We start from the raw sequence: 10,390 nt of genomic DNA on the forward strand, positions 1-10,390 counted from the left end.
AGCCAGCTTCCGGGGTCCTCCCACCCCGCCCGTTGGCGGGAACCACTGGGACCAGGGAGGGGAAGAAAGGCCTGAGGTGGAAGAGAGAGCCGCTCCCTGAGCTTGGGGATCTCGCGGCTTTGGAAACACTGTTTAATGCGTTATCACCGTCCAAAGAGACAAGCTGCTTGGAAGAACTTGAGGTGTCTAAGTTCCCGCCTTTGGGCTGTTCTGGGACTGCCCCCCCGTCGGGGAGCTGGTACAGTCCGACCCTCCGCCCGTCGCCCAGGGCGTATGGGAGCGGAAGCCTGGCAACCTAGGGTCCCGCCCCCAGCCAGGGTCCCGCCCCGTGCGATGGCCCCGCCCCCAGCCCGGGTCCCGCTCGACGCGGCGCCCCCGCCCCGTCCCCGCACCACTCCCCTCCCATCCCTCAGACCCCAAGCGCGAGCTGCGGAGAGGCGGGCCGGGACGGCCTGGTGGCGCTCCAGGGACGAGCAGCTTTGTGCCGTCCGTTCACTCCGACCAAACACTGATGGACCCTCTGCGCGGGCTCCGCCAGGCGCTGGGCACAGCGAGGACGATTCCCCAGTCCCGTGTCCCATCTTGTCCAGACACAGTAAACAATGAACGCTGCGAATCACTGCGCCGCATGGTGTGTGAGAAGCTGATTCGTGCTCTGATAAAAAGAGCAGAGTCCGGGGCTCCGGAGGCAGGAGGACTGGCCAGTGGTAGTTAGCGGGTGAGGATGGACCCGGCCGAGACGTGATGGCGGAGGGAGCAGCCGTGGGGAGAGCTCGGAGAAGCTGCCGGGATCACAGAAGGGAGGCCCGCGAAGTGGGCCCGGGCGGAGAGCGGCACGGAAGGGTCCTGAGCAGGGTGACAGGCGCTGGCTGATAGGATCCCCCGGGCGGCAGCGGGTGAACAGACTGGAGCAGCGGGGGCGGGCCCGGGGGACCAGTGGGGAGGCCTCTTTGGCCAACCCCCCTTCAGGGACCACCGTGGTGCCGGCTGGGGTGGGGCAGCGCAGGTGCGGGAAGCGATCCGCTCCTGGTAGATTCTGAAGACAGAACCGAGGGGTGGGGGTTGTTGAGGAGTTGGATGTGAGATGCCAGGTAAAAGGGGAAACCAGGAAGGGTTCCTGGAAGCCAGGGGAAGAAGGCGCATCCAGGAGGACGCCTGTGTGGAGCGAGGTGGGAGTCACCGGTGACCCGGAGGATAGCAGCTCTGGGGGGCGGGGCAGCTGGAGGCGGTTTAACGAGAAGGCGAGAAGAGTGATGGCCGGCGAGCACCAAGCGGGAAACAAAAGTGGAGGCAGCTGGGAAGGAGCCCACCGAGAGAAGGTTGTTTTGTTTTTTCTGTTTACGAGGGGAGAAATAACCCGCGTGCTTACAGGCTCCAGAAAGGACTTTGCAGAAAGGAAGAATGGATGGTGCCAGAGAGGTGAGGGACTCTGGAGGGAATCTTCTCTGTGGGCGTGTGTGTGTGTGTGTGTGTGTGTGTGTGTGGCGCTGGCACAGCATAGTACCTCTTGGGTGTCACCCAGGCCAGGTACCCAAACCCGGACACTTTGGCTCTCAGCGTAAGTATGGATCTTGTGACCTCGGAAGAGTTTCTCAATCCCTCTGTGCCTAGTTGGCTATAAAGTAGTGATGTTGAGGGCTGGATGGGTGGGGTCCAGCATGGTAAACACCCTGCACCAGACACCTCCCCCTCCCTCTCAGCTTGGTCTCAGCAAGTGTCGGCCCTTCTGCACACACATGCCTACCTGCCAAAGACCACTAGATATGAGGACACCGCCCAGCAGAGGATCCCAAATCTGGGTGGGTGGGAGCACGCCACTAAAGCTCCTGGGAAGGAGTTGGACAAGCAGCTTGGAGCCCCCTTGGAGCGGGATCAGCCCCTCCCACCCTCATCTGCAGCTACTCTTGGGGCCTGCTGGAAGATTGTCATAATAAACACATGCAGGGCTTCCCTGGTGGCGCAGTGGTTAAGAATCCACCTGCTAATGCAGGGGACACGGGTTCGAGCCCTGGTCCGGGAAGATCCCAGATGCCGCGGAGCAACTAAGCCCATGCACCACAACTACTGAGCCCGCGTGCCACAACTACTGAAGCCTGCGCGCCTAGAGGCCATGCTCCACAACAAGAGAAGCCACCGCAATGAGAAGCCCACACACCGCAACGAAGAGTAACCCCCACTCGCCACAACTACAGAAAGCCCGCGCACAGCAACGAAGACCCAACGCAGCCAAAAACAAATAAATAAAAAAAAAGAGAGAGAGAGAAAAAAAAAAAACCTGTACCCTGCAGCCCTCACTGGGTCCTGGCTCATGCTGGCACACCCTGCTCCCGCCCCTTGCAGGCCCAGGCAGGCCCAGACACAGGATGCATGCTCCTCTCCTCGTGTGCACAGGAGGGTGGAGCTGGACAGGGAGCTCCCTTGGTTCTGTCCAGCCCAGGTCGGCCCTGTCCCCTGCCATCAGTCCTGCACAAACACACAGGGCCAGAGCCGGGGAAAGGAGACAGGCAGGGCTGTGATCCCTGACTTAGGAAGGCAGGTGTGCCAGTGTCCTAGGGCAGCCATAACAAATGACCACAGACTGGGGGGCTTAAAACCACAAATTTCTTCTCTCACAGTCCAGGAGGCCAGAAGTCCCAAATCTAGGTTGACAGCTGTGCTTTCTCTGAAATCTGTAGAGGGAATCCTTTGTTTCCGCTTCTGGTTTTTGGTGCTTCAGTCTTCCATGGCTTATGGCAGCATTACCCCAATCTCTGCCTCGGTCTTCGTATGGCCTTCCTCCCTGTGTGTCTGTACCTTTCTTAAAAGCACACTTGTCATTGGATTTAGGACCCACTCAGATAATCCAGGATGACCTCATCAAGCTGCAAAGACCCTTTTTCCAAGTAAGGTAACATTCACAGGGTCTAGGCATTTGGATATAACATATCTTTTTGAGGGACCACCATTCAGTACACTTCAGAGGGTGATAAAGGGTGCATTTGGAACCAGCAGGACTGAGGGGGCACTGCTGGAGGTTGTTCCAGCAGGGCAAGGCAGGAACTGGGAGTCACCCTGACTTCTGGCCTGTCCCTGTCCCCGAATCCCAGACTTCTCCCCTCCAAACCTCTGTCTGTCTGCCCGCCCCCAATCACGCCCAGTCCTGAAGGTGCAGGCCCTGCCCACAGGGGGCCACACCCAACACCCTGCACTTGAACTTCTATACTCAGGCTTCATGCTCCTGAGGTCCCAGGCAGGGTCAGATGCCTCCCTGGAGGCCCACACTTAGCCACCTGGGCAACAGTTTTGAAGGAAGACATGAAATGACCAAGATGGTGGGAAGGGTGCAGGAGGGGCCCACACTGGTTTTGTGGCAACTGGTGGGCTCCAGCCCAGGCTTATGTGGGCTCCGGGGAGGACAAGGAGTGGGGTAGTGCGTTGGGGGGCAGGAGGGCTGCAGGAGAGCAGCCGGGGTGGCTGATGCTGAGGAGGTACTGTCCCTGGGCCAAGTCGGGGCCAGAGGGGCCCTCTGTAGCTGCCTGGAGCCTGGAGAATGGAGTCCTCCAGGGAGGGCCAGGCTCTGAGGCAGGTGCCAGAGACTCTGGTTGACTTGAGGGAGGTGGGCAAACGGGGGAGTTCTTGCTTACTTTGGAGGGGACACAAAGGTCTTAAGAGGACCTTAACCCTAACCCTAACTCTCCAGACTGGATGGTGGAGAACAGAAGGGGCTCGGGCACCTCTCTGCCTGATTAGGGGTTCGGATGACCCATGATTCTGCCTCAGGGAGGCTGCGAGGGGAGTGTGAAGAGAAGGGGCCAGGGCCACGACTCCCCTGGCTGCCACCTTGGGGCTACACCAGGAGTGGATGACTCCAGGTCTGAAACGCTCCGTTCCCTTGGTTTCTACATTTTCAATGTCCGGACAGGACAGGGCAGAGGACGGGGGCAAGCTGCCGAGGGCCCTGCGCCCCGTGCCGTGGCCCCTCCGGACAGGAGTGACCAGGAGTCCCCAGGGCCGGCCCGCGGGCGTCGCGGGTCAAACCAGGCAGAAGCGGAGCCCCCTCAACGCCAGCCAAACCGCCCCGGAGTGCGTGCAGGAGACGCGAGCAGTAGGCGGTCGCGAGGGCGCGGGCCGGCTTACGTGTGCCAGAGCCCGGCGTTCCCGGGGAGGGGCGCGGCTTGCGCGGGCAGTAGGTGCTGAAGCGCCCGGGCTGTTCCACCGCCCGGGCCGGCGCGGGTAGCGCCTCGGGTCGTACCACCCGCCCCGGCCGGCGGGGGAGCCGCCCCGGGCGCCAGGCGGCGACGCGGCGCCCGCAGGCCCCGCCCGGCAGGTGGCGGCCCCGCCCAGAGGCCGACGTGCGGAGAGGAACGCGCCGGCCGCGCCCGCGAGGGGCCGCGCGACGGTGGGCGTGGCGTCCCGTCCCCGGCTCGCACACAGTGGCTGCGGCGCGGCAGGGCGGGCCCGGCTCGGCCGACCATTGGCTGCGGGACCTGTTCATTTGCATACGGGCCGGGCGCGGAGCGCGGAGCCGGCGGGGGCGCGAGGGGGCCGCGGCCGCCGCCGAAGTTGGGCAGAGAGCCGGCGACGGCCCCGTGCCGGGGTCGCAGGTGACGCGCGAGGGGTCCTAGGCCGGCGGGCGGGAGCTCGGACCGGGCAAGGGCAGCGGGATCGGACAGCCAAGTTGGAGGGGAGGGAAGGGTCGGGGGCGCGGGACGACCCCTCCGCCCGCACGGCGGTCCCTCCAGGCGCAGGGCAGCCACTGCCCACCGCACACTGCGCTGCTCCGGACCCACTGTGCGTGTGACAGCGGCTGATCTGTCTCTGGGCTGCGCGACCGCCCCGTCCCCTCTGTGACCCTGCGGGGCAGGGGACGGCCACATCGGGTCAGAGGGCGCGCGCCAAGGCGGGTGGTGGGCAAAGGCGCCCCATGGACTGGGTGTGCTTTTCTGCGCCCAGCAGTGGGCTGAGGGAAAACGGGGGACATTCAGGGAACTTCGCTGTCCTCCGCACGAGGGGGCTCAGGTTGGACCAGATGCCCTCTTGGAGGGAACTCTCTTTCCCTTGTGTGTCTCAGGGTGTCAGGATGTGCAGGGTTCTTGGGACCGCCTTCCCGATGTCGCCAAGCTTAAGGCAGTCCTGGGCAGGCACGGATGCCGGGGTTCGACCCTTGGACGTCGGGACAAGGACCTCCAGAACCAGCCTCTTGAGGGCTACCTCTGGGGACTTCCTTGAGGACAGTGGTGACAGATTTGACTTTTCTGTGCACTCTGCCACTTCAGCGAGGCTGCTAAGGGAGTCGGGGCTCTGAAGACCCTTTTGTGGTGCCCCCGACACACCCTCCCAGGGGCGGGGGCTCCTGGAGGCCCGCCTTTGCTGTTAGGGATTCTCGAGTTCACCGTGAAAATCCTGTGGTTGTGGAGCCGGCCCAGAGCAGCCTCTGGGCCTGCAGACGCCAGGAGGCCAGCAGCAGGCTCTGTCCCCTCTCCCAGGTGGTGGGGGCTGATGGCTGGAGCAGCCTGGTGGGGAGGGAGGCTTAGATGGGGCCTTGTGTGGACTCGGACTCCCCTTTGGAGGGACCCTGTCCTAACTGATGGTCGATGTGGTGTGCTGAGTGTCACACCCAGCAGGCTTGGCAGGGCCAGGTTCTCAGGTGGCAGGGAGGCTGTTGGTGGCTTTGGGGTTGAGAACCAGCAGAGCTGATTTGCTGCCACTGGGCAATGACTTACTGTGGGCAGCCGTCTGTGAACCCTGGTGTTCTCAGCCAGCCCTGGAGGGCCCTGCTGTGCGGGGCGGGGGGCAAGCAGGAACTCTGAGGCCAGTTGGGGCACCAGTGCCTTCCCCCCAACACAGTCTGGCCCTGCAGAGCGACAGTGAGGATGGCTGCCCGGTACTCACAGCAGGCAGGGTCCTGCCCTGCCATCCACTGGTTTGATGGGAGCTGGGCCTTTCCTCACCTCAGCACATTTCACATCATTGTTTTCAAAGTACAGTTTAAAACTCAAAAGTAAACTTTTCAGCAACTCAAGGATTTGCTTAGTGATCTGAAGCACTTCTGGCAACTTTCGGGGGGTGTGGAATTTTGTTCACCTGGAACAGCCTCAGAGGAAGGTTCTGCCTGAGGACCCTCTCTGAGCTGAAGAAGAGGGCTGTCAGCGTCCTCAGAGCCAGCCTCAGGCCAGGGGCGGGTCCCTGCCAGTGACTTCAGAAGGAACGGGTGTTCCTTGAAAACAGACACAGGAGACCAGGGGGCATAAGTCCGCCCAGTTCTGTGTCTGCCGCCCTTTGGGGAGTGGGGAAGCCCACGACACTGGGAAGGGCATGGGCTGGTCCTCCCCTTTCCCCTGTGTGTGTAGGGTGGTCCCTGGATGGCACCTGGTCTTGCCCCCTGCTGGCCTACGTGCTCAGCTTGGGAGATGACGCCGTGCTAAGGCTCAGGGCTGGTGCCCAGAGGTCCATCCAACCCTCTGGAGCACAGGTGGGGGCTACAGGTGAAGGGAGCAGGCCCCTCAGACAGTCCCCAGTCCTCCCACCCAGGGCAAGGCCTGACTAGCCCGTGCACTCCGGGCTGCACCCTGTGTGGCCTGTGCTTGGCCCTATCTGGAGTCACAGGTCAGGCAGGAGTGCGGACAGGTGAGGGGATGGGCTGGGGGCTCCACAGAGGAAGCCGGGGCCAGATCCCTTTCGCCACCAGCCCTGTGCAGCCACTCCCATCCCTGCTGCAGCTCAGGCAGGAAGTACCGGCTCCTGGTTACTCCCATAAGCCGTGCGCTTGGTGGTTTCCTTGCTCCTTGCACTCAGGACTTCACGTCCCCTACTGTCGGCCCCAAAGGAAGTGGGGCATGCCAGGCCCGGCTCAGGGGCCACCCCAGAAGAAGGCTGAGTCCATCCCAAAGTTGCCCGCCCCCAAACAAAGCACGAAGACCCCTGTGATCTAGGCTGTCCCGTCCCCTGTTCCTCAATACGCATGGCTGCACCCAAGCCTCAGAGCCCCCCAGGTTCTGACCGGCAGAGCTCTCCCATCCCAGCCACAGCTCTCGGAGCTGGGAGCCTGTGGCCCACGCCAGGACAAGGGCTGTGATTTGGACCTCGCCCTGCCCCAATTCCAAGGCTGCAGGCATGCAGCTGAGGCTTCATGCCCACCCGGGGAGCGGAGGTGGGCAGCACACCCTCCGGGGGCCAGCAAAGCTCCCTGGGCCTCGCAGACCCAGGAGTCCCCGCAAGCTCTCAGACTCAGGAAACCTGATGGACGGGTCTGGCGTGTCCTTGAGTCCTCATATCCAGGAGCCACCCCAGAGGGAGCAGCGCTTTCTGCTGCTGGTGGGGAGCAGGCCAGAGAGGGAAGCCAGGTGGGGGAGGGGCCCAGACAGAAACCCAGGTCAGTGCTGAGGCTGCTTCAGGCGCCCAGCACCACTCCAACCCCAGGCTCAGGTTGCCAAGGAGAGAACCCCCCCTCCCCGCACACCAACAGGGAAGGGCCACCCCCCCAGGGGGTGGGTGGACACAGCAGCCTGAAATGTGAGCCCCTGGGAGCTCCAGCTTTAGACCAACTGATGACTGGTCCCTGGGAAACCCCCATCTCAGGATCTTAGGCTGCTGCCAGCCCCAGGCAGCTCCGGGGACTACCCAGGGACCCCACAGACCCTGCCCAGTGCAGCCTCGGGACACGCTTAAGCCACATGAGGCAGTTTATTGAGGTTTTAGTGTCGGGGTAGGAAGGCAGCACACACACGTGTGTGCACGCACCTGCACACACATGGACGTGGGGAAGGATACCGCCCGCACGCAAGCACATACCTACAGGCTGAACACAGGGTGGTCCGTGCACCTCCTTTCCCCAGCACGGAGCTGTGGCCTTTGGGGCCTAGTGATTTCTGGGCTGGCCACGCCCCGTGCTTCTCCAGGGGTCCGGGCAGATTTGACAAGGACTAGAGCGACAGTCCTCAGCCTTCCCCTGCCCCCTGCAGCAGAAACCCTAGGGCTCCGAGGCGTCCCATCTCAGACCCAGGGTACCAGGGCTTCCCACTGCATGGTGGAAGGAGTCCTCTGTGATCCCGAGCTCGCCTTCTGTCGTCCAGGCTGGGCTGGCCTTGGCTGCCCTTGCTCGTGTCATCAGAGCCCAGGGCTGGGCTGGCACTGGACGTCCACTCTGGGGCGAGAGCTGCTACCTCCAGGAGTTCTGCCTCATGGGGGCGACTGTGGGGAAGGCATGGGCTGAGAGGGCTGCGGGGGCCACAAAAGGACCTCATCCCACCCAGAGTGGGGGAGACAGACATACTCTCTGGGCTCAGGCTGGACACTAGGGCTGGACTCTGGGGGGCTCCCGGGAGGGGCTCTTCTCTGGCCGGAGGCAGAAGATCCTGTGGGAAGAGCGGGTCAGCTTGGAGCTGGGCTGGGCCCCCCGCCGACCTGGCCACCCTCCAGAACCGCTCTGACCTGCGTGCCAGGGGGGGCCCCGTCCGGCCGTGGGGGTGGGGACAGTGCAGCCCCCGTCTGCTGGATGAACTGCTGCAGGTTACACTGACGCAGCTCCCGGTTCAGCTCTTCCAGCTCCTGGGCCTGGGCCTAGGGCACACGGGACCCTCAGAGGCGCACGGCCGTGGAGCTGCACGGCCTTGTGCTCTCCCTCGTCTGATCCTGAGACTGACACCCAAATCCACCCTGCGATGGGGGAACTGGCAGGGGTGCGGGGTCCAGCGGGCTCACCTGCAGGGCGTGCTCAGCAGCCTCCAGAGCCCTGCCCACCAGGGCAAGGCTGCCCTGCACCTCCACACTCTGCCGCTCCTGGGCGGCCAGGTCCTGGCGCAGGCGTTCTGCGACAGACGCTGTGGGCGAGGGGGGCCCAGGGGCCTCTGCGGCCAGAAGCAACTCGGCCTCCAGGGCGCGGGTCTGGGTGTCCAGGGCCTGCAGCCGAGCGGCATGCTCAGCCGTGGCCGCGCTCAGCGCCTGCAGGCGGGCCTGCCCCTCGCGCTCCCGGGCCTGCTCCCGCCGCAGCTCCTGCTCCCAGAAGGCCTCCTGGCCCAGCTCCGCTGCGTTCCTGCGCACCCTTCGCTCCAAGCCCTGCAGGTCTGCGCAGCAGCCCGGCACTGGTGCTATGGGACCCACAGGCTCGGGTGGCACAGGGCCGGGGGCCAGCCCAGGGAACCCCAGGCTGAAGGTCAGTGCTTTGCAGGGCTCACGGTCCAGTGCTGGTCGAGGCTTTGGGGGAAGGCTAGCTCGGATTGGGCAGCGCTCAGGGGGAGGGCAGCTGTCCGAGGAGGGCCTCCCAGCGAGGCTGGGTCCTGTCCGCCTCAGGACAAACTGGACATCGCTGGCAAACTGTCCACAGGTCGCCTGGGCACCCACTGGACACTCCTGGGGTAGCAGCTGCCGTTCCTTCTCTCTGAGACGCTGCACAAGCACAAAGCGGCCTGTCTGGCCTGGAGTAGGGGAGAGGGGTCAGTCAGCCCACATCCCTTACCCTCTGTCCACCTGGCTTGTGCAGTTGGGGGAAGGCAAGAGGGATCAGCAACAGCCCCACCCTCCTTGGGGCACCCCAGGTGCACCTGCTGGGCCCATCCGTGCTTCAGGGGACTCACCTATCGCTTGGGCCAGTGCGATGACCACTTCCTGACAGGTGGTCTGCTCTGAAACCCCACAGACCACACGCTGGATGCCATCCACCCACACCTTCAGCTCCATGGCCGCCAGCCCTGAGAGCATCCCTGTCCTGCAGGGAGGGTGAAGGCCACAGGGTCAGGCCCTGCCTGGCCCCAACACAGCCTGGCCTCGCTCTTCCTCCTTGAGGCCTGCCCCTCACCCCCTGAACTGGCTCAGGACTGCTGCCCCTCAGCGTCTGCTGCCCAGCCCCACCTGCAGGCCGCGCATTCCTGGGGTTGGGGTAGCAAAGACCACTGCCCCCCAAAGGGGGAACCAGTGTGCCCTCCCGCAGCGCTCGGAGGCTTCCCCACTTCCCAGCCTGCTCTCGCCCCGCCCCACTCCCGGAACAAGGCAAATCATTAACCAGACCCAGCCACCTGGCTCGGAGGGTACAGCCCCTCCCGCTGGGCGTCCGCGCGCAGACCTCGGCCCTCCGGACCCACCGCACCCGGCATGGGCGGCCCCTCCTCACTCCCGCCCGTCCCCGCGATCGCCGCGAGGCCGCTGTCCCCGCCCGGGGCGGGTGCAGGTGCGGCGCGGCCCCCACGCCGGCCCGGCTTGCGCCCCTCCGTCGGAGTCGCCGTCCGGGGCCGCGCCCTGCGCTCTGGAAGCTCCGGGGCCCGGCGCGGCTCACCTGGACGCTCGCCTACCTCCGGAATCCGGACGCGAACTGGCTGCTGCCAGGCGCCCGGCGCCGCCGCAACCTGCCGCCTACAGCGCCGCGGGAGCGCCCCGGCCCGCCACCCCATTGGCCCACGGCCGGCGCGCCCCGCCCCGC

The 10,390-nt window shown here is 64.6% G+C and overlaps 2 protein-coding genes across 3 annotated transcripts in view; one reads left to right on the forward strand and one right to left on the reverse strand.

Annotated features, from left to right (window-relative positions):
• The window catches only part of RNH1 (ribonuclease/angiogenin inhibitor 1), an 84,221-nt gene that overhangs the window by 21,818 nt on the left and 52,013 nt on the right, over nt 1-10,390 (forward strand). The gene's annotated exons all lie outside the window — the stretch shown is intronic.
• On the reverse strand, nt 7,644-10,319 carry RASSF7 (Ras association domain family member 7). Of its 2 annotated transcripts, none has more exons than XM_061203938.1 (6): nt 10,247-10,319; nt 9,552-9,682; nt 8,680-9,392; nt 8,410-8,538; nt 8,252-8,333; nt 7,644-8,169 (listed from the first exon to the last, which is right to left on the reverse strand). In XM_061203938.1, the coding sequence occupies exons 2-6, from the start codon at nt 9,673-9,675 to the stop codon at nt 8,138-8,140; spliced, it is 1,080 nt and encodes a 359-aa protein (XP_061059921.1). In that variant the 5' UTR covers nt 9,676-9,682; nt 10,247-10,319; the 3' UTR covers nt 7,644-8,137. The 2 variants fall into 2 exon arrangements, with proteins under 2 accessions (XP_061059921.1, XP_061059920.1); XM_061203937.1 differs by lacking the exon at nt 10,247-10,319 and adding an exon at nt 9,990-10,236.

The sequence above is a fragment of the Eubalaena glacialis genome, chromosome 10, assembly GCF_028564815.1.
Source record: "Eubalaena glacialis isolate mEubGla1 chromosome 10, mEubGla1.1.hap2.+ XY, whole genome shotgun sequence".
Classification (NCBI taxonomy): Eukaryota; Metazoa; Chordata; class Mammalia; order Artiodactyla; family Balaenidae; genus Eubalaena; species Eubalaena glacialis.